The sequence below is a fragment of the Acartia tonsa genome, chromosome 5, assembly GCF_053477335.1.
Source record: "Acartia tonsa isolate MP-2025a chromosome 5, ASM5347733v1, whole genome shotgun sequence".
Taxonomy (NCBI): domain Eukaryota; kingdom Metazoa; phylum Arthropoda; class Copepoda; order Calanoida; family Acartiidae; genus Acartia; species Acartia tonsa.
The window spans coordinates 21,382,636-21,406,655 of record NC_137264.1 but is presented as its reverse complement, the minus strand read 5'-3'; the positions used below and the strand labels follow the sequence as shown (position 1 = coordinate 21,406,655).

At 37.5% G+C, this 24,020-nt stretch overlaps 2 protein-coding genes across 2 annotated transcripts; one reads left to right on the top strand and one right to left on the bottom strand.

Moving 5' to 3' along the window:
• The first annotated feature begins 6,439 nt into the window (after positions 1–6,439).
• LOC145319010 (uncharacterized) lies at positions 6,440–15,601 on the top strand. The gene is made up of 4 exons (XM_080160825.1): positions 6,440–6,541; positions 14,271–14,373; positions 14,749–14,909; positions 15,273–15,601. Exons 1-4 carry the CDS (start codon positions 6,497–6,499, stop codon positions 15,549–15,551), a joined length of 588 nt encoding a protein of 195 aa, XP_080016951.1. The 5' UTR covers positions 6,440–6,496; the 3' UTR covers positions 15,552–15,601.
• A 1,149-nt stretch (positions 15,602–16,750) lies between these two features.
• Positions 16,751–20,604, bottom strand: LOC145319009 (uncharacterized). The gene is made up of 4 exons (XM_080160824.1): positions 20,541–20,604; positions 20,171–20,273; positions 17,491–17,651; positions 16,751–17,086 (listed from the first exon to the last, which is right to left on the bottom strand). Exons 1-4 carry the CDS (start codon positions 20,580–20,582, stop codon positions 16,808–16,810), a joined length of 585 nt encoding a protein of 194 aa, XP_080016950.1. The 5' UTR covers positions 20,583–20,604; the 3' UTR covers positions 16,751–16,807.
• Between the last annotated feature and the right edge of the window lie 3,416 nt (positions 20,605–24,020).

Sequence of the window (24,020 nt, the reverse complement as noted above, 5' to 3'; positions counted from 1 at the left end):
ACAGATGGATAGATATATGGATAGATATATGGATAGATATATGGATAGATAGATGGATAGATAGATGGATAGATTGATGGATAGATAGATGGATAGGGTAAGCGGGGGCTATTTTCGGGAGGGGTTAATCTGGTAATTTTCTATCTACCTTCATAAAATGACCTTTATCTCCACGTTCCTTTCAAATGACAGAAAAAAACATAATAGCAAATTTGTTTGTTGTTAAATTACCTACAAAAAAGTATAAAATGAAATTTTTGTGAGATGAATTTTAAGGGTACTAAATAATTAAATCCCCTTTTTAGTTGATTTGCCCCAATGTGCAATGGAAGGATATGAGTTGGGACGTACACTTTATAAATTTGAATTTTAAAGAGTGGTTAAGGGGGGGGAGGGGTAAGGAGCTAACAACAGCTACCAAAAAAATCTCTTTTAACCCCCTCAAGGTGCAAACCCCAGTAACAAATCCGTATTTTTGTTGTATGTTATCACCTTCAATGGACCTAGATCTTGTAAATCGCAGCTTATACCAACAACGAAAAAAGTCACGAAACCTATACGTTATTTTCAGCTGTTGTCACATATTAGAATTGACGACCTTTTTATTATTTATATCTTATTCTTGTGTAAATCGACCTGAATTTTACACCAAGTTTAATGATTGAGTGATATTTGTCTCGATTTTCATATAGAAAATCCTTTGCCTGTTTACAATTAAAAGCATTCCCTCTTTTAGATACCAACACCTTTGAGGTATATTGTTTGATTTTATAAGGATTAAAATTTACACCTCCCTGACAGCAAATAATTTTGCGTATGGATTAGGCCATTAACAATTGTCCCTAATAAATCTATGAGTCCCAATTTAAATTTAACTGCCTGTATATAACTTTTATGTTATTAGATAACTTGGAAGAGTAAATAGATATTGTGAGAAAACAAGGTTGAGATATTAAATTTTATTGTGCATGCAAAAAAGGAAAAGTTAAACTATTTTAGAATAGCAAAATATGATTATTTTAGAAGACAATTGGTTCGATGAATAGAATCAAAGTGTATTTTATACTTTGTAAAAAAAGCTAATTTCATTTGATAACTTTTTAGAAATTGTAAAATAAAATCAGATAGTTGAGATTTAGGATTTTTTGGAATTCTCATAGCGCACCTAAGTTAATATTTACATGAATAGTTTTAAAAGTTATTAAACAAGCTATTCTTTAGAGAACAATACAAATTTTAGACTGACAAACGAACAAAGAAGTTTGGCTTTGCTTAAGTGGTCACTAATTTAAAATTTAGCTAAATTGGTAGAATATATTGTATATATCTAAACAATAAACAAACATTGATTAAAAGTAAATATTGACACTCATTGATGAGACACATACAAAAGTGTCCATGCTTTCTCGCTGAAATTAAAGGTATATTATATTATGCCATGGTTATGGTGAATAAAATAGCCTAAAACCTGGTTAGGGTTAATAGAAATCTTAAAATTTATTGGGTCATCTGTCAATTATTTGTACATAGAATTAAATATTCTTTTTCATCTCTGATTAAATTTCCTGCTGTTTTATAGGTGATCCAAATAAATATAAAGTTACACTTAGGAATGGTCAAGCACTTTGTTATATACTCAATGTTCAGTAAACATTACTTCTCTTTATATTTATAATACTTAAATTTCAAAATCTTTTATTAAGTTTCCTTCCAAGTGCTCTCTACTCTCATTTTGGGAATAGTCCCTTTCATGGCAACGCCCCTTAAGGGGCGATTCGTCGTATTTTTAAAATGGCTTTTGATAGGTTATTTTAGGCTAGGTTAGGTTATATTGGGTTAGGTGATTGCCCTACAGGGTTAGGCAATTGGCCTTGGGTTGGAGCCCCCTGCAGGGGCTAGAAATACGAGAAAAGCTGCTGTGAAAAAAAGGAAGAATCCGCCCCTTAAGGAGCGTTGCCACGAAAGGGACTATACCCCTCATTTTTAGTTTGTTTAAATAATAATGGAAGGGAGTGAAGCGTTTAAGAAACGATTTAATGGGCACTTCACTGTTGATTCAAAAATGGTCCCTAAAATACTGTCAGTAATCGATGAAGATTCAAAGTATTCTCAAAAACAAATGTTACAACACCCTTGTGAAACAAATAATCCCTTTTAATTTAAACAAATACTAAATAAAATTCAGGTTTTATTCACATGTTACATGTTATGTATGTGTGACTAAATTTTATTATAAGCAAATAAGAATAATCACAGCCATAAATATAACAATTGATGTGAACGTTAGAGTGTCTGTCGGTGACTAAATATCCCTACAACTGCAGTATGGGCCAATTTCTTTCATTATTTTATATTTATAAATTCAAGATAAAATTCCGTGATTTTCTAGGCTTCCTTTATCTCAGTAAACTGATGGATTCGCTTTAGCCTCTAGAAATTATTCTAACTAGCAGAGAGAGAGAGGGGACAATGAGATGTTTATTACACTAGTCACCAAAAAATAAAATCACGTTTTCTTATTCGTTGGCTCAACAAATTTGTGGGATTTTTGTGATTTATAATTTTATTGGATTTGAATTATACGAAATGTTTAGTGTTTATTAGAATGATATTATAATTTATGATAAATTAATTTGAAATTCCTTTATATCATTTTATTAATTAAAGTTTAAACCGTTCACTATTGGTATTTAATAATTTAATTTATCCATTATTTACTACAACATATACATACTAAGTCTGTTCATAAGAAGGAAATCTTCCTTTCAATTGACTGTTTTCTTCACCGATTAGAAACGTCCATTTGGTCTTTGGCAGGGTGGTATAAGACATTGCACTTTAAATTACACTAGTACCCAATCTTTGTTAACCATGCAAACATTATAAAAATCCATTTTATAATATATTTTAAAGTTAAAAGTTAGCGTAGCTTCACTGAGTATGGTTATAGCTGGTCTTGTTGACGTAATACCCATGAAATTAATTAAATATCTGGCGTATACGCAACGTAACACTTCCCTTCTTTGACGTTCGCCTGCAAATTATGAGAAAAATTTCATTAGCTCATAATTTATATTAAAATAATTAGGGCATATTGGTTGAGGTATGGGTTGTGGTGTGGGTACTTACTTAATTTAAATTGGTGTTGCTACTCTATAAGCATTTTTATAAATTGACGGTATGCAGCTCATACCAACAACGGTATTAATTCGAAAATAAATCACGAAACTTATACGCATTTTCAGCTGTCGTTAGGGGGGGGGGGGGGACACATAGTAAAATTGACGACCTCTCCATTTCCTCCCAAATATTATTTTTGATTTATTTCGCTTGTTGGACGGTATGTGTATTTATATTTATTTTCTTTAAAAAGAGCATTATTCATTTTTAGTTTAATTTACAACCCCCAAAATAAGTACAATAAATATCGCGTATCCCAACTCCCAATAAAAAGCTTAAAACAACTGCAGGATTAGCAGATAAATTCCCTGTAAGTAGTGCCCATTCGGTAACAAAACTTTTAATGTACAGACTTTGAAATATGGAAGATTTAAGCTGAAATGATAAACATTTTAAAGAAAAACTCGTGTTTGGACTTGATTCTTCTTGTTTACACTTTGACTACTATCCCTACCTAACCTAAACTCAATTATAATGGCATAATAATTTTCACATATTCTAAGCACTTAATGATTTACCCGTAATGATTATTAAATGATGTATTACAGCTACCCAAAGTATAGTAGCTACTTATCTATCTAACAAGTATATTCAATACCAAAGTAACAAAACCTGTCACTCTATGCTGAAAAGGTTAAGGGTTTCAGTCTCGCACCATATAACTTTGTTAAAAATAAATTTATAAAATATTAGATCTAGCTCCTTAATCAGAAAATTGGACAAATAAGAACAGTGTAAGAACAATCTGGCTATATTATTGGTTATTAAGTTTACGGTTATATGAATAGGCAGTTATGATTCTAATTTCATCCATCTAATAAGTCAGATATAATAGTTATTTCTTTCATCGTATTATAAACCGCTTTCCACGGATATAGAATGTACAATTATAAGATTAAAACCAGTTTTTTAGCCCCGAGGTGCCGAAGGCACGGGCCAAAAAACCATTATCATATTCTTAGAAAGCTGAACATAATACGATGCTAGACATAGTTTTTTTCGTATGGATGAGAACCGGTTCCTATCCACCGGATTAGAATGAATACGAGAAATAGTTTTATCTATAAACTAGCTCCCGGGAAATAATGTTGTCCAATAATTTTTTCTCTTGTGTTATTGAAATTAATCATAAGTGGCTAAATATAAAGAAAAATATTCATCTGCTGTTAATTCTGAACTGCTTCGTACTGCTGCTAAGACAGGCAAATGAAGATAATAGTGAAAAAAGTATATAATTTAAATAACACCTGGACTAGTTAGTTACACAAAATAAAAACTTATTCGTATTATAATAAAATTTAATAAATCATTTAATGTAGAAGGTAGAGACAGTTATATAATTTTTTTTACAACTATTTATTTACTTTATATTTTTGACAGGTAAAAAGTGTACACAATTTTTATTCAAAACATAATTCATTTATTGTTTTTCTAGTTATTATAAAACAGGGACATTCTTCTCTATAAGGTGCGCAGAAATAACTAATTATATTTTTTGATTAACAAGGATGACAACATCCATAAAAGCGAAGCACTGAAACGGTAGGATAAACGGACATTAACACTTGTATAGTCCGGACATTACTTGTATAGTGTCAGAACTAAATAATCAGAATATAAAAGTATAAGAATCGGAGCAAAATTGTAAGTAAATTTGATGAAAAACTGCTAGATACAGGATAATGTTTATGGACATACTTACATTTTTAGGACTTGATTATAGAGTTGCTTTGCTTTTAACATTATACTTTGTTGTTCCACGAATCAACATACCAAAAATCAGATCAATGGATGATTAGATCACATAAAAATTTGTTGTTAAAAAAGTTTTAAAAATTTACATTTTTAAAATGGACGTACGGAATTCTTGTTATGATTATAGAGTTGCTACGCTTTCTAAATCGTACCTAACTACTAAAGGAATCACCATGCAAAGTTTGAAATCGATAGGACAATTCTAACATGTCTAAATTAACGAAAAAAAGCTATCCGTTTGTGACGGACGGACGGACGGACCGACCCTAATTATAGAAAGCTTCGCTTTTAAAAAGAATATGTAGTAAATGCTAGTTAGTAACGTGAGTTAGTTTTATAGGCATTTTACGTTTTGCTATTAAGAGATGCCGACTAGCCATACATAATTAAAATACTCAAAATTTAAAACAAATCACAACCCCCTTAAGTTTAAGGAGGTGGGAATATTTTAACTTAACAATCCTCTTTGCTAGTGTTTTAGGGAGGTGTAGACCCTTGTTAAAGGAATGTAGAGAAATGTAGGGGATGGGTACATATGATGGGGTTGTATTCACCCACCATTTATTTTGCCATGAGTTGAATACATCCTTATACATCCCCTTTCTGCACGCCTCTGGGATAAAATATACTACTTAAAATCGTCAATAAACAAAGAAGATACAGTTAATTTAACCAACGATCTTATAGTCATAGATCACTATAACGAGCATAATAGCTTTAGCCTTAGATTGAATGTACTAAAATAATGAAGAATACTTTAATATTCCAAACAAATAAAGATTTAATTTTTCTTTTAGCAGGTTATGAACTTAGTTATATATGAGCTACAAAATAAACATAAAATATTAAATATCAGAGATAACCTAATTCAATTAAATTTTAATATTTCTTCTTAGATGTCTACATTAAGATATTTAATCAAAGCAAGATTTTATTAGAAAATTTAAGAATGATTAGAAGTTATCAATGAAAAATATTAAATTAAATTTAGAATTATAATTTCTAATAGGTCTCTGTATGCTAATGCATTAAAGAATTTTCTAATCATTTTGAAACTTTGAATCATTACTTAGCTTGCTCTTTGAAAATCCAAGCTTTGAAACAAGTATAGCACGTCTATTAACAAGCATTTTTTAATTAACGGAAAGTTAAATATTTTTTGGAATAATTTATTTGTATTCAAATTAGTGAGAATTTTTCGGTCATTTTTACATAATGTACCCTGTTGAGCACTGTCAACCCCCCCCCCCCGCCCCCTGCTTATTTTGAAATAAATGAAAATAATGGGGAGGAAAATTTTTCGTTTGTTTGTTTATTACTTAAGGTGAGGATATAGTGGGTTCTGGGTAGCCCCGAATAATTAGAGCCTCCTGGGAGGGTTAGGGATAGAATACCCCCCCCCCCCATATTTACATTTGTAAAAAATAAAGGGGGAGGGTGTTTATAATCTACGTTATGAGTGAAAGCACCATTTTCAGAATATGAGAATTTTCAAGTTTAGTTTTGTTTCTATTTACTTAGGGAGATAAGAGTATATATAAAATACAACTGTCATTTTCATATGACCACTTTTTGTAAAGTGAAGAAAAAATTAACAATGTTTAAGGTAAGAAATATATTTTTTAAATATGATTATTGGTTGCATAAACCAATAATTCAGTAATAATGGACTTAATCCTGTAAAAATTTGAAACAGTTATATTTATCATGAATTTAGAAAGGAATTAAGATATTATTGGGCCGAATCATATAAAATTTCCTATGGAAATTTTATATGATTTGGCAAAAAAATCCTATAATGTACACTTTCACTTCTTTTCTTAATCCGTATATGTATGAAAGTAACAGGATGTTTATAAAATTGTCTTTCTGTCTGTCTGTACCAAAGAATCTCGTTAACCGCTAAACCGGGATGGTTCTTCTTTTAAATGTAGCTTCTCATAGGTTTATAACTTTTTAAGGGGGGATACTACTACATTAAAAAAGATACTCCACTAGAAAAAATTACCATCCTTCCCCCCCCAAAAAAATCAAATAAAAAATTCGGGGGGTGTTAATTCACAGAGATATACTTAATTACATTTTAAGACTTGATTATAGAAAAACTTTGTCCAAGTAATATTTTCAAAAATTGTAAAATTTGTATAAATAAGCTAATAATAGAAAATAGGAAATTATACCTTAAATTCGAATTATTTCAAGTATGTGTGGTATCCGCCGAGGATAAATGGCAGACACCAGAGTTCAATTAGACTACGGCAGTGTGAACAGACGTGGACACCTTACTATAGAGAAGCTACGCTTCTCTAACAATCACTAAATGACAAACAACATCTATTTCAGTTGTCCCTTTATTGAAGGTCTAAGGAATACTAAATATATATACAACAAACAATAGCTACACAGATAGGAATAAATAATCATAACATAAAAGCATTATATACACATACAATAGTCAGTTTGGGCAATAATGATTCCCCATCCCTGGAAAGGGTGGGGGGAATTAACAATGCAGCTTAACCATAATAAAGCTTGTCAGATTCAATCATTAATTTTAGGCATAGGGAGGGGGTCGGCAGACCCCTTCCCCAGGACTCGGGGGAGGGCCTGTGGCCCTTCCCCGAACCCCGGTCAGGGGTGCCTTAGGCATGGCTCACGGTTGCCGAATACCACAACTCTCCCCTCGGAAGGCTGGGAGAGGGTTTCCCTACCAGACTTCCGACAGTGGTTGAGGCCTTCGGCCCGCTCCTTAGGGCTAAGATATATACAAATGATAATGATTCAATGGAATCCTAGTGGTGAGTCTTTTCAGGGCTGATGGGCTCCCAACGTGGGATAGAAGGCAGAGGCTGGCTTTGGTTGGACACGTAGCTCGGCGCCGGCAGGTGTCAGGTTGGCGTGGGGCACAGCCACTGCGGGACCGGTCAGCAGCGGGGCATTCTGGTGGTTGTTGGCAGCGGCTGGGGCACTGGCTGCCAAGTTGACCGTCTGAGCGGCAGCCTGGCCTCCCGAGGGGCCGCGGGGTCTTCCAGAGGGCGGTCCAGGCCTGCCTGGGCGGTCATGCCCACTGTCGGTCGATTGCATGGACACCATTTCCTCGGCGGCTTCCCGGCCAATGGGAATGGCATCCCAGTCTAGTGAAAAGTCCCGGGACTTGGCATGGGTGAGCCGGGCTCTGGCCAAGGCCTTCCTGTACAAGGTTGGATGGTACAGGAACACTTGTGACATCGCATTCATGGCGGCCCGTACACCTCCTTGTGCGGCTGCCAGGGAAATAATGGTCAGATCCCCCAGCAGTTTGAGGATCAACAACAGTAAGCACAGTATGGCTGCGCCATCTCCCCACTCGTGAATAGCTTGCCTGAATCCAGCCCAGACATCCAGGGCGGCCTCTCCTTCCTCTGCCAGTCGGTCGATATTGTAGGACACGATCCCATGGTCTCCAGTGGCCGAACAGCTACCTTGCTGAACGCACGAGCCATAGGACAGGCCGGTCAGCATGGCGCTTTTATACGCTGGGAATGCTAGCAGCTGCTGCCAGTCGTTCAACTCAGCCTGTGAATACAAGCCTCCTGAACTAAAGTCATCCAAGGGTTCTGTCAGCAGCTGCTTGGGCGTATCCAGCGGGGGTGGCCTCTTCTTAGGTGCGGGGGTTAGTTCTATCCAGCCTTCCTCCGCGTGCACAGTCAGGGGGTAGGTGGAGGAGCAGGGAATCTTGGTGGCGTGGCCGCTATACACCCGTGTCACGGCGTCTACAAATCCTGTGGGTTCCACTGGTACTTTGTCCCAACATTCCTTGCTTTCACGGACAACGTATTTGTTGCGTTGGCAGGTAAGCTGGAGCAGGACATCTCCCCTCAGTACAGAGAACGTGCTCCCCTGGACACGCACCGGGTGGGCCGGGTCTAGTTGCTGGAGCTTCCAGCAGTTGGCCGCTACTTCTTCTGCCGCTGTGCTTTTCATGCGTGTCTCCAGGGTGAATCCAATGTAACCTGCATGTATCTGGGCCTGCAGGGGGACATCCACATCCCTGGCCGATACTCTGGGCAGCGCTGCCGCGGCCGGGTCAGCTGCCACGAACAATGCTGGGTGGTTGGTGGCATGGGCCTCAAAGTCGCAGTTCACTATTGAGGTGGGGTTGGTCATGTTGATGAAAAACTGGGCTTGATGGTCAACCAGGAACGCATCCATCACTAGGCTAGGCTGGAGGCTGCGGATCACAACCCACCCCCTCGGGGCTGTTGACAAGGGCGCCCACCATATCGAGGGTGAAGAACAGGGGATGGTTCAGCTGGAACGTCAGTGGCTGGGTCTTGCCTGGCAGCGTGTAGACTCGGTTCCTGGCCAGGTCTCGGCACGTTTCTGGATCGATCTTGGTTGGCCTCATGAGGGTGGGGACCGAGGTCACCTTGAGGTGACCCCATACCCCACACCTGAATGTCCACTGGGACACAGTGAGCTGACAACTGTATCCTGTTGTTTCCCTAATCTTGACTTGCTGCAGGACGTGTACTTCATGGCCCAGGGGCACCTCCTGGTGTAGCGGTTCCGTGCTACACATCTTTTCTTTATTGTAGGCTGTGACGTGGGTGGGGTTGGCGCAGTCCCACCCCACCAGGACGTAGCTGGTTGTAGGCCACACGGCTGCCAGCAGTAGTCCCCACAGGACCATCCACCAGTGTGAGAAGCTACCAGACAGCCATCTACCTCGCGCACGCGGCTGGGGATCTTCGGCTCGGGTCACGGCTGCTTCTCGGGGCTGGACACAGCTGGGCTGCTCCTGGCTAGATACAAATTTCCATTGAGCGTTATCTTTGTGTGGCCGGGGCACCCCGATACCCTCCCCAATGACAGACTGGCAGGCGACTGGCGCTTGCCTGGGTGTCGGCTCCCCTAGCCCCAAGGGGTCCCTTCCCTTGTCCATGGCATGCCCAGTGGCATGGGGCTGAAGTGCGTGTGGCACAGGCTCGCCCTGACTCACGTCCCTCCCCTGCCCTAGGAACTCAGGTGCATGTGGCACAGGCAAGTCCTTATATCCCCAAATTTCAATCTCCCCAGCCTCTGGTGCAGGGGGCACAGGCAAGGTTGGGGTTTTACAATAGTTTGGATACAACACATTTGTTAAATTTAACTTATCCTGGCTCGACTGGAAGTGCTGGGCAGCTGGGTTCCTTCGGCTGGCAGGGGGCGCTGGATGGTGTATAGTTGGGCTCTCCCTACAGGCTGGTGGCGCTGGCTGACTGGGGGTGACGGGTGTCACCCCTTCCTCTGGGACTGCTGGCTCGTTCCAGGATCCAGGTATCTCGGTGGCGGCGACGGTTGTCGCCCCAGGCACCAGGTTGGAGGCTGGCTCGTTCCAGGATCCAGGTATCTCGGTGGCGGCGAGGGTTGTCGCCCCAGGCACCAGGTTGGAGGCGCTGGATAGCACCCCCCAGTCATCGCAGGTGGCGGCGCCGGGTGGCGCCCCATACATCGACTCTGATGCGCTGGCTAGCGCCTCCTGCCTCTCTCGTTCAACGGCCGCCAGGGCCTTCCCGTACACCGCCTCAGTGACGCTGGGTAGCGCCCCTCCACTCTTGCTGGGTAGGCTCGGTCGAGCAGGCTCCATCATGTTTAGGCTAAAAGGCTGGGGCCTCAGGACTTCTGGCTCGGCGATGTTGTTGGGTTGCACAAACTCCGGCCCCAGGTTTTGAGACTGAAGCCCAGGCCAACCCGGTTGGGTTCAGCCGCGCCTCCCAGTACGTTGATCCTAGCTGGAACGGTCCCAAACTGCGGCATTCCGTCGGCTCGGCCCGCTGCGTTGGGGGCGGCTGCTTGCTGCGGTGGTGCTGGGGGCGCGCTCCCTTCCATGTGGGCTACTCTGCTGGGCTTTCCTGGGGGAGCACCCTTGTCTGCGGTGCGCCTACGGCCGGCTACCTGGTCCCAGTCGGCTCTGCACTCGGCCGCCGTATGGCCGGCATAGTGGCAACGCTCGCACTTGGCAGGACGGTCACGGCGTGGCGGGGTGCGTCTCTCCTCTAGGCTGACTTCCATAGGCGTCAGGCAGTCTCGAGCTCGATGGCCTTTCCCTTGGCAGCGGAAACAGCGGCCTGGAACCTTGTCATCTGGAGCGACCTTCCCCATCTGGTGGAGACCCGGAGCCAAGGCGCCAATCTCCATTGGCTCCGACTCGTCGTAATGGGGCAACTGGACGCTGGCTGATCCCGTGAGCCCGTCGGTGGCGTCCACTAGGCACACACCCTCCTTCAGCTGCTTGGTAATCATTGTGACGGTGAACATGGCTCGCCTCGTGTACTCAGGTACAGAGGCGATCTCATGACTCATCATTTCACGTTTCACATTAGCGTTACGAATGCCACGATTTAATTCGTCGACTAATAATTCGAGATCCTCATGGCTGTAGGCGTCCCTATACAAGGCACACTTTGTGGATATGTATGCTTGTATAGGTTCTGTCGAGTGTTGCCTGTAATCCCTGAAGGCTTGCTTCAAAGTCTGGGATTCAAAGGCGGGACGAAATAACATTTCACACTCGGCCTTGACTTGTTCGTATGTCAAGGCTTGGCCTGCCTCGCCAAACAGATGAGAAGCCATTTCCGCTGCTTGCCCTACCAGTGACAGTAAAAGGGCGTTGCGGCGGTTGAGGGAGTCATGGGGCGGCACGCGGTAAGCCGCCCATGACATCTCCAGTCTGCGGATGTGGGAACTCCAGGATTGCTTGGGCGGTCCTCTATACTCCGGCAGGTTACTCAGCATCAGCTTGCGGTACTCAGCTGGAGCCGGCTGAGGGTCATCCTGGAGCCATCCTGGGGCTTGGTCGCCTCCTGGCGCTTGCGGCTGCTCCATCGGGTCAACGGTTCAACGGCGGGACACAAAGTTATAAGGCAATATTATAAATGGTTTGTCACTTGAGGCTTTCTAGCCTCACAGCCAACACTGTTTTATCACTAGGTTGGTAGTTTAGTTACAAAGATATAACTTAGCTGTACTTATCACTAGTTTTATTCTGAGGTTGTAGAGTAGGCTGGTAGGGGTAGATAGCTGTTGAGGGTCTGAACTGCTGTCAGGAACTGATTTGGTTTTCCTTTATCACACTATAGATAGGAGGGAGAAGCTTGTAATTCTTTATTTTCTAAAAATACCTCTGTTAGATGCTATGGAGTAGCTCCGCTCCTGTGTGTGTGTGTGTGCGTGAAATCTCCTGTCCTTGCAGCGCGCTTACGCACCGTCAAATCCGCGCACACAGGTAAAACGCGCACTTATCCCTCAACTCCCTCTCTCATTGGTCCGCTTTGTCCGTTGAATTTTATGATATTTCCGAACTCCGTTGCGCGACCCGTAAATGGCGCTCTGTGTTCCCGGTCGCTAGCTCCACACCGTGGGCGGACTTAGTCCAGTGTGGGTAGGAGGGGGGAAGCGCGTGAGGGGACGGGGTAAATCCGTCCGTTCCCCCTGTGAGGAAGGGGGAGTGCTGTGGGTTTGAGGTAACTGTGTGATGAGGTAATGGTGCCCTTTCTCCTTAATCCTAGGCTTATCTGTTATGTCACCTTGATTGTATTTCCTTCAATGGAGAGTGGGCCCCTCCCTTTCCTCTGGAATAAGGGGTGTATTTTTGTTGTGCTGTAGGCTTGGGTGGTTAGATTGTTTATCAAGGCATTGTTATATTACATCTAGATTCTATTTTTGGCCTTATCACAATACATAACAGATTTGCTTACCAAACCTGTTCTATTTTTAGTTGTTATCACAATACACAACAAATCCAAGCCTGTTCTATTTTTAGTTTTATCACAATACACAACAAATTGTTTGCCAACCCTTGCTCATAAATCTATTGTTTAACCATCACACTAGGGTGGTAATCCCTACAATGTGATATAATATCTGCTTTTCTAGATGGGTGGCTGCGCTGTAGCCTCTCAGGATACTTGGAGTTGACGTAGTTTTCTCTGCTTTGGTACACTACACTCGTATGTTGGCTCGCAGCTCGCAGCTATGTGGCGTGTTTCAGCCTATCGGCGGCAGGGAATGTCCCGTCCTGCTAGCGCCGCTTATCCGAATCCGGCTGATGGCGGCAGGGAATGTCCCGTCCTGCTAGCGCCGCTGGTTCGGATCCTGCTATCTCTTGCAGTAAATGTTGGCCTATTTTCAGCCGTTTGCACTTATTTGGCCTGTTTCAGCCAGTCCGCAGGCCTGTTTCAGCCCTTTGAGCGCTCAATTCTCCGTTAGATGTCGGCGCTTCTCGCGGTTCTCAGTCAAGTTTCGCTGTTTCACTTCCACAACTGCCGGATGCGGAGTTAGACCTTGCTATCCAGGGTGGGTAATTCAGGTTGCTTGTGTCAGTTTTGCCAGTTTCACTGCTGGGAGTACCTTAGCCTCAGCTGCGCGTCTGCTCTACACTTGTGGTTTGCCGTAATCTCACACAGCTGTCACCAAAAGTTGTGGTATCCGCCGAGGATAAATGGCAGACACCAGAGTTCAATTAGACTACGGCAGTGTGAACAGACGTGGACACCTTACTATAGAGAAGCTACGCTTCTCTAACAATCACTAAATAACAAACAACATCTATTTCAGTTGTCCCTTTATTGAAGGTCTAAGGAATACTAAATATATATACAACAAACAATAGCTACACAGATAGGAATAAATAATCATAACATAAAAGCATTATATACACATACAATAGTCAGTTTGGGCAATAATGATCCCCCATCCCTGGAAAGGGTGGGGGGAATTAACAATGCAGCTTAACCATAATAAAGCTTGTCAGATTCAATCATTAATTTTAGGCATAGGGAGGGGGTCGGCAGACCCCTTCCCCAGGACTCGGGGGAGGGCCTGTGGCCCTTCCCCGAACCCCGGTCAGGGGTGCCTTAGGCATGGCTCACAGTTGCCGAATACCACATATGCATGATTAGTCAATATTTTTGTTTAATAATCTGAGGTGGATTCTTTTTAAAAAATGAGAGTCACTACATCACTAAAATTAGCTACCCCCCCCCCCCCCCCCCTACATAATTATGATTTCAAAATCACATAAAAAATCTACAAAAATTAAATAAAATCATAGAAAGTTATTACCACAAAATTAAAAAAAAAATTGTAGATTTTTTATGTGACTTTTGGAGGATTTTTCACAAAAAAAACATATTGATGAGTAAGTGATGCAGCGACACTATTTCTTTTTAAAGAATCCACCTCAGATAATTATGGTGTCTTTTTTCAAGGTTGTGGTTTCCCTTGCTCTTATTGGAGGTAGCACTTCTATGCTCACCTGTGAGGACTGTTCAATGATTGGAGATACTCTTAATAATAATGGTGTCTATTTCTAGGTTGTGGTTTCCCTTGCTCTTATTGGAGGTAGCACTGCTATGCTCACCTGTGAGGACTGTTCAATGATTGGAGATACTCTTAATGTCCTAATCAACACTGAAGGTACAAAGAACTTATTTTTAACAGATTTCTTTTTTGGTCTATTAATTGGCGTGCACAGCAATTGAGAAGTCATTAAATTTAAATTTTAAAGGGGAGTTGGTACCCCTCTGCACTCCCCTTCCGCACGCCACTTGGTCCATTATTTTTAAAATTTTAATGGGGGACTTAACTTCCAAGATTTTGTAATGAACCAGCGAATGCGCCTGAAGCTTCTAGGAGATTGATGTATGTAAAATTGTTTTTAAAAATAACCCGGGACCTATACTTTTTTTATGAAATATAACATAGAGGGATCAACACAGTTTATTAAAACATGTTCTTTTTATTTGATGAGTCAAACATTCCCTTGGAGTTAAAATTTTATTTAATTTTCAGAGAATATCCAGGCTCAGCTTGACTTGCTGACCGGCCCTATCTGTGAAAACGCTCCCCAGGAACTGGATTGTATGAACAACTTCCCCAGGCTGTGGCCCTATGTTGCCTCTGTCCTCTTTGATCCTGCCATGGGATGGTTTGCACCTGCCAACCTCTGCTCTGTAAGTATTAAGTAACTAAGGAGGACGTTAGTTTTCTACAAATATTAAAAGAATTATTGTAATAACCATAACAGGAAAAATGTATAACAAACAAACGAAATAAACCTAAAATAATATTTTTTTTTTGGGGGGGGGGGGTGGCAGATGGAGAAGTTGTCAATTTTACTATGTGTTGCCCCCCCCCCCCCCCCCCAACAACAACAGCTGAAAAAAACATATGGGTTTCTTGATTTTTTTCGAATTAATTTCTTTGATGGTAAAGCTTATTCATACCAGTTTTGTATTCTTATAATCATCATTTTAATATCCACGTAAAGCTATATGTTATACGATAAATGACTAGTTTGCATTGTATGCCTCTAGGATGTTTGCATGAAGAAATCTTTCCTGAAGAACCCCAGCTGTGACGACTGTGGTATGAGACTCTACAGTAGCATCGCCTTCATGGCAGATGAGGGAATCCAGGTCCAGGTTGTCACAGACTTGCTCAGTAATGGTTTCTGCGACCAGTTCGAGGGAGTTGATGTTGAGTTGTGCAAGGCTGGTGTTGAGCTGGCTGTACCTGCAGCTATGACCATCCTGGCTGGCACTGGTGATATGTGGATCAGTGACTTCTGTCACAATGATATTATGTGCCAATAATCGATGCTATTAATTGTTGAATATTTAATAAATATTGATCGTATAATTTATATAGTTTTTTCTTACTTCTTTATGACATTTATCATTTTTAAAATATCAAAAATGCAATTCTTTAAATTATGGCAACCACCCCCTTCCAACTTTACTGCATTAGTTTCTGATAAATCTCAATTTCTCCATAAAGATTTTCCTATACTCGGGTTCAAATCTTGCTACCTTTACTCTTTTATTTAGAAACCTTATGTCTGTAGGTATTTTACTATTAAAACATAAATATTAGGTGGTTATTGGGGGATTTTTAATATATTGTAAAAAAATATGTATAAGATTACAAACAAGGAATTTAAAGAGTTATTAGAGAAAACAATCACGAATCCTAGAAAAATTTTAAAAATCAGACCAAAAACACTAAAGATATGGGGAAATATGTAAAAATCAAAAAAAAGATACCTGTCCTTTCATCTTTGAACACAAAAATCCGTTGAAACAACGTAAGATTTCATTTATTACTATAAATAAAAAGAATTTAAAATCAAACCCAAAAATACCAAAGATATGGTGAAATATGTTAAAAAAGAAAAGTAGTTAAAAACCTGTCTTAAAGTAGTCTGACCGCCATGGATTTTTTTGATACTTTATTATGATGTTAAGGGATTAAGAAGTTTCAGCCTTATATCTTTTATAGGAGCCGATGAAATCATGTTTCCCCCAAAATTTTAAGACAAACAGACATTTCAAATTATAGTTTAGCTTCGCTGCTAAAAGAAAAAAAATAATAATTAAGTTTTTTTTGTTAAAAACATAACTGTTTTTGTATGTTTCAGTAGCCGAAAATGAAAATAATGAAAGTTTTTTTTGCTATTTTATAGTACCATTTTAAAATTATCCTTATTTAAAAGTAACAGGATGTCTTTCTGTCAGTGCAGAAGGATCTGCTAGATCTATATGGTTCTCCTTTACAGTTGAGCTCTCATAGGTTTTGGGAAGGTTTTAACAATTTATAGAATTGAAATAATTTACCCCACCCCCCCATAAATTCCTCTAGAGACATAGCCACAAGTACGTAAAAAGGTAGCTTATTTTGTATAATTAAGATTGTTATGTAAAATTTTTCCAGTTTTTAAAAGATAAAAAATTCAAAATGGTGTCTTTAAACTTCAAAAACAACTTAATTCTGTGGCTTAATAGATATAACTATATTTTTAGTAGTCAATAGATTTATTTCCAGCTAAAACAAGACATTTCACAAATAGATTCTAAACACATCCCTCAGCAACACAGAACTCATTTGTGAACATATGTCCCTGTCCAGCCAGCAGAGTCATAGCTTCAGGGATGACAAAGTCAAGTGCCTGCATGCACATATCCATGTTCTCTTCACCAGCAAAGTCAGCACAGAAAGTTGACTCAGTGAAAGCCAGGACAACCTGCTCCTGGTTTTGTTTGTTGCCCATGGCTCTAAAGCTGTCATCAAGGGCCATCATACAGTCACGGCAGAAGAATTCTCCCAGAAGGCTCTTCTTGACACACACTCCCTGATAATTAAATGGAATAGATATGTTAATGTTAAAAAATTTTAATTAAGAATTAGAAACTATTACAATGAGATAATAAAATAATCTTATACATTGTATAAATATTTTTTTTATGTTAGTCCAAAAACAGTTCCCAAATGAATAATTAACACAGACCCATACAGGAAAAGTTATTTGTTGCATTATTCTGCGCATATTAAAATTTAAAATCCGTTTTGTTATCCCCAAGGGAATGAAGGTCCGGGCTAACAAAACTAGTATTAATTTTATGATTTTCATTTCAATATGCATGGATATTGTGTGTAATACAATGTTATACATGAGTTTTCAGTATAGCTGAGAACTGGTTCTAATCCAGCAGATATTAATCAGTCTAGAAGCCATATTGAAAAATAGAATCTTACCGCACAGAATTCTGAGGGAGAAAACCATCCATTATCAGGGTTGAAGAGAGCCATGGCAATAGCCTTCCAGAAATCAGGTAGGTGGGTGTTACATTCCTCTGGGTTGGGGGCTTTGTGACACACAGGTTGTTGAATCAGATCAATCTGTCTCTGAATTGCCTCTGAAATATTAAAATTTGTTTTAATACAAACAGGGATACAAATAACAACCATTCAAAGATAAATATAATTTGAATTTAAAGAAATATACATGTTACACAATTTAGAAGGAAATTAGAGTATCATTTAATACCTACATTTGCGCTAACTTTTATTTTAAAAATCATTCCAATTTTTAACAATAACAAAATGGCCTGCTTCATTGCTTCAAGGTCCATGTCAGACCTATATGGAAATATATGTCTATAAATGAGATCAAGTTTTCCAAAGGAAGAATGTTTAAAACTCATAGTGCTCCAATAATCCATAATTAACTCTCATTTGCCAGAACAATAAGACCCAACCTTTTATCAACGACCAGACATACAATTGTATAGCTATTTGTCAATGAGAGTAAAATATTTATTGAATCAGAACTATGGCTTCATTGTGCTCCCAGGAAAGGCTTTGATCAGAAACTTTTGTCTCTTAAAAAATATCTCGTTCCTAGCCTTAGAAATTACTAAAAAAACACAATTTTTTAAGGTTTATTGAGAGTTGTCCAATTTGTAGATTTTTTTGAGATTTTCTCAGGCAAGGAACGAGATTTTTTTAAACGGTCAAAAGTTCCTGATTCTACTCCTTAAGGCCTCTCCTGGGAGCACCATGAAGCCATAGTTCTGGTTCAATAAATTTTTGACACCCATTGACAAATAGCTATACAATTGAATGTCTGGTCGTCAGCGGTTTTAATACTTAAGATAAATTTTAAATCATCCAGAGGTGTATTATACTCATTAAAATCATTTGCAGATCCCCCGCTATGATCTCAGAAGAAAATGTCCAAAAACGACCCACCCTGATGCCTAACTCCTGCAGGGGGCCCTAACCCTTGATGTGCCCTTACTCTTGATATTAATGATCATGTAGAATTTCTAAGAAACTTTAAAGCTTAACAAGAATGGCATCATTTATAAGTCCTAAGTAAAGCTAATAAACATGGAAATCTTTACAATAAAATTTGTACAATATCTTTGATAGTAGATGCATATCAAATCATTCCAAAAGACGGACGGACAAAGTAAGTTATATGCTGGATGTTCATCAGTATTATTTTTTTTAAAATTCCAGTCATTGATCTTTAATAAATGAAGAGAAATTCACGTTTACTCCTTTATGGTTTCTTACAGACAGACAGGCTGATATTTTAATAAGAGTATATATCCACAAAGAAACTATATTCACGCCAGGCTACAATTGAATTAAGACAAAAGTAAGTGCCGAGCTCTGGGACCTATGTATGTTGAAATTAGACATAAATTCGTGATTATTACAGGTAAAACCAAAATGTTTCAGTGGGGTCTTGTTGAGAAAATTAGATTTTCAATAAAATCTAAAATGCAGCGGTTTTAGAGAAAATTAGATTTGAAAATTTCAAGTTCAATTTTCATCCCCTAGGAGTTACCGTATAATTATGACAAGAAAAGCAAAGATTATTTATTTAAAGTTTTGAACAAGATTGCTTTTATAAAGTTCTTCATCAAACCACTCCTAAAGGGAGTTAATTAATGGCCATTTTTATCAATTGCTTGGCTAAGGTCACGTAAATTCAGCCTTATATAAATCATATATAGAGAGGTTTTATGAAAGACTTCATAAAAGCATAGTTGTTCAAAATTAGTGAAGTTAATAAAAATCTAATAAGATAGACGGTCAATGTGGTTAAAACATTAGATGTCAATATAAATATATACAGTAAACTTTAAACATATATCTCTAATACCACAAAATCTAGTTACTAAATCTTTAGCATAATTGAAGGACTGACTGACAAAGTTAGTTAAATATATGATGCTTTTTAGTCAGTGAAATCCTCACAGACAAATTTGCTTTCTATTTTTATTTTTAAGTAGATCATAATTCTGATTTTGTACCAGACAGACAAACAAAGTTAATGTAAGATTTTCTGCTAAAATAGTTTTTGGTAGCGAAGCTACTCTATAATTGTCTATGTCCGTCTGTCTTTCTTTCCGAATAACTCGGACCCTAAGGCCGCTCCGTCACTATTAAAATCATAAATATATATGTAGCTTTACTTATTGTCTGTCTACAAAGTTTTTTGAGCAATTATTAGTGTGTTTGTGAGTTTTTAAATTTGTAAAATTTGAACTTAAATTCCAAGAAGGTTTATTATACGTGGATAGCTTCATAAGTACTCTAGTAGTAGTCAGTTACAACAGAAAAGCTTTCCAACTACTAATATTTAATTTACCTGTTCAAGTTTCATAATCTGTAATCGGTTTTAACCATGAAAGGCTTCTCTAAAGTAAACAGCTGCTACTAAATGGTTAACCTAATCAAAATCATGGTACACCAGTACAGCTGCTAAAATCATATTTACCTTGGAAGTTTTCAAAAGCAGTATGTGGTAGGCTTGAAGCAAGAAATCGTCTTGACATGAAAAATAAAACTGCCACACTGTAGTTTACCTGGCCAGCTCCAATTATAAAGTCATCTCAGTAGCTGTTACTGGACAGTTTACCTGGGGAAGTTTCATGAGCACTGTAGTCAGTTCCAATCATGGAACATTCCTCACAGGTCAGCTCAGCAGCTGCAACACCCAACAGAGCAAGAGTCAGAACAACCTACAAGTTATGAGGTAATTGAAAACTGTAAAAGTCTAACTAAATGTTAGGTTAATTTATTGATAAAATTAAGAACTAAATTAGCAATTCCTTTAACAGCCAAAATGCAATCATAAGCCAATAAGCCACAAAAATATAAAAACAAACAGCTGCTCCTAGCAAGCTGCATTTCTTATTTTGAACAAGTTCAAGGGGTCCGCTGTATTTTGAAGTAAATATTATACATAGATTAAGATGATATATAAAAAAAACTTTATAAATTCTTACCTTCAACATTGCAATATCTAAATTGGAATGATTTACAAACATTTCATATGTTCAATTTTATACTAAACTTATCACTTACCTTTGCAGCTTATCAACATTTTTTTCTTGTATGGGTTACAAAAAACAATTTTGGACTGAGAATAATAATAATAAACAATTAGCAAAGCTACTATCTAAAATACTTTTCTACACGACTACAAATCCAATAAATGTATGGAGTTCTGAGCTATGATGAAAACACATGTTATGTTTTTTTTTTAAATAATTAAACGCAAAAAAATGATGCAATTAAAATTAATAAATGATAGATTTAGACACTAAAATAACTTTTTTAGCAAATTAGACCATATTTTTCTTTCACTTAATGATCCTGTTATGCTTGCTGATTTACTATGATTACTGTAACGATAATAAGACAATTTCTCGTATTCATTCGAATCCGGTGGATAGGAACCGGTTCTCATCCATACGAAAAAACTATGTCTATCACCGTATTATATCCAGCTTTCTACGAATATAAAAATGTACAATCATAAGATTTAAAACCAATTTTTTTAGCCGGTGCCTCCGGCACCTCGGGGCTAAAAAAACTAGTTTTAATCTTATAATTGTACATTCTATATCCGCGGAGAGCCGTTTATAATACGATGCGAGAAATAACTATTAAAAGTTTTTTTTTTTTATATTAATCTTTAAAAATTGATAATTTTTATACTTTGAAAGCCTTTGGCACAAAAAATATGAAAATGGGATGAACTAAAATGTGTAATTATCATCTTTTAAATATATGATTTAAATTACATTATATTGTTATTGCTAAAAACAAAAAGCATATCTCTTGAAAAGCAATTTATGCAAAAACCTCCATTTGATAACACACACTTCACGTCATGTAATGTTTACCTAGCTACATAATACATACACAAAAGGCAAATTAACACGTGAATTTATTTGTAAAAAAATTTTAAAATTGTGATAAATAAGTTGGAAGTTTTTTTCTGTTATTATTTCTGTGGGTTTGAAACTTTTGAAAAGACAAGAGTGGATAGATTTGCCCTAATTTCATTGCGTGCTTCCATCCTAGGTTTTAAAGGAACCCTGCAAGAAATACACCTATCTAAATGCTGAAATGCCACAAGTAGATCCAATACCCCAAATTTGAAGTCTTCAGCTTTAATAACAAAAAGTTGTAAGCATTTTAAAATGACACTTTGTGTACAATGATAATTTTGAAAGATTTTGATTGGTCATGTTGAAAATTTTGAATTTAAACTACGTAGCCTAGAAACAAAATTATCAGCTTTTTCTCGTCATAAATTTAGGTTGCCAGTTAAGATATATAAGTCTTTACGTTTTTATAAAGAATTTTAATGTTAGAGGTAGATTTGAATTATTTATCTAAAAGCGGAAATTCAATTTAAGTTAATTAATTTTGACATCCGTGATAGGTGGATTGAACACTACCTGCGCTTTAATTGGTTGAATGATGTACAACACTTAAGCTTCTCCAATCAGAGAGCAGAAAGTTTTCAATCCACCAATCACAGATGTCAAAATTAATTAACCTAAATTGTATTTCCGCTTTTAGATAAAGAATTGTACAAAAAAAACGAATTTTATAAAAGATCCTCAAAATTTGATGCAGATTTCAAATCTTCCCCTAACATTAAAATTCTTTCCCACTTATATATCCTATTGCCAGTATCTAATTATATTTTTACAATAAAAATACACATTTTCATAATCAAAATCATTAAAAAAAAAATAAGTTCAACTTTTGTTGTACTGAGAGTACTGTAGTATTTCCAGCCAATCAGAAGACTGTATCAGCTTAATAACCACAGCTGAGCTTATATTAGTTTCATTTGTTTCCTCTATGATTTTACGCTTACAAACGCAAATAAAACCTAATTTTCATGAAAAGTGGTGTTTTTAATGTATAAAAGTAATCAGTTACCAGCAACCTAAGTTTCTGTCAAAGATAAGGTTATAACTTTTTGTGTCTAGGCGACATAATTTAATATTGTAATTTCAATTATGAGCAATGGAAATCTTTCAAAATTTTCATTGTATATAAAATGTAATTTTAAAATGCTTAGTATTTTTTTTGTTATTGAATGTGAAGGCTTCAAATTGTGGTATTGGGTCAAATTGTTGCAGTCTTTCAACAGTTAAAGAGTTGTATTTCTTGCAGGGTTCCTTATATTTAAGTTACTTTTTTATTTAGAAATTCAAATCGATTTTACATGGTTTCAGGAAATGTTTTTTTAAATGGTTAACTTTAAAGCATAGATGTTTAGCATGGGTAAATGGTTTGTGATGGGCTGAAATAGATTTACACTTATTTCAATTCATATGTAAATGTATAGCAGGATAAAAAAAAGTTTGAATTGGAGCCTAGGCGTCTTGTTAAATAAAAATTCTGGATTTTACCTGGAACTAGGAATCGACTCGCACTTTTATTTTTTGTTTTTATTTTTACTTTAGAATGTTACAGTGAAAATTGCTTTGTTAAAGTCAATTAACTATTAGTAACTGTGGAAACAACATATAGTGTCCAATTAAAAATAACATCATGCTGTAAAAATGACCAATGATAGGCCATTATACAATTTACCATTGGTCAACTACACTATACACTGGCCTATCATTAGTCATTTGTATTATATGACATAATTTTTGTTGGATATTATATCATTATATGCTGTTTCGTAACTCTGTACCTGGATTCTCTTTGTTATATTTTTAAATCTACAGTAATATTTGGATTAAAGAGCAATACAAAGTTTACTATAGACCTGAAAGGATCATACCTTTGAAACCTGAATTTAGCTTAGACACCTACCTATATATTAAATTTTCTTTTAATATTGATATTTTAACATTTGGTCATTTTAAATGCTTGTTGAAGTAAAACAATAGTTTGTTTTCTCTCTACCTGGTTAACTTAGCCAGGTTTACTATTATCCTGGATATTGCATAGTTTCTATCTATGTATATTGTACATACAATAGCCAGAGTTGAAAGGTTTTCTTCGCTTTGAAACATAGAAAATAAGATAGAATAAACGGAGGGAAGAATGGGTAATCTAATTACCTCTTTAACCACAAGGCATAAGAATTAGCTTAGTGAAGAGTAGATTATCATTTACAAGCCTAACATTTCTGAATTTATTTGTTAAAATACTTTATATAAAGTTGACCACAGACACATAAATTAGTTAAACCTATAGAGTAGCTATGCTTGTTTTGATCAGTAATACTCATTGTTTTATAAATTTAATGCTTAAGGTCTGATTTTTTATAAGCCCCGTAGCTTAGCCCACTCCTAACAACACATGTAAAGGACTAAAACATTTTATTTCAAATCTAGGCACAATGAGGGAAAGCACTGTTTAGTCTAGACAATAAGTTATTTAATGTCCTTTAGTTAATTAAACCTAAATAACTATAATATTTAAAATCAAGCAATGTTTATATA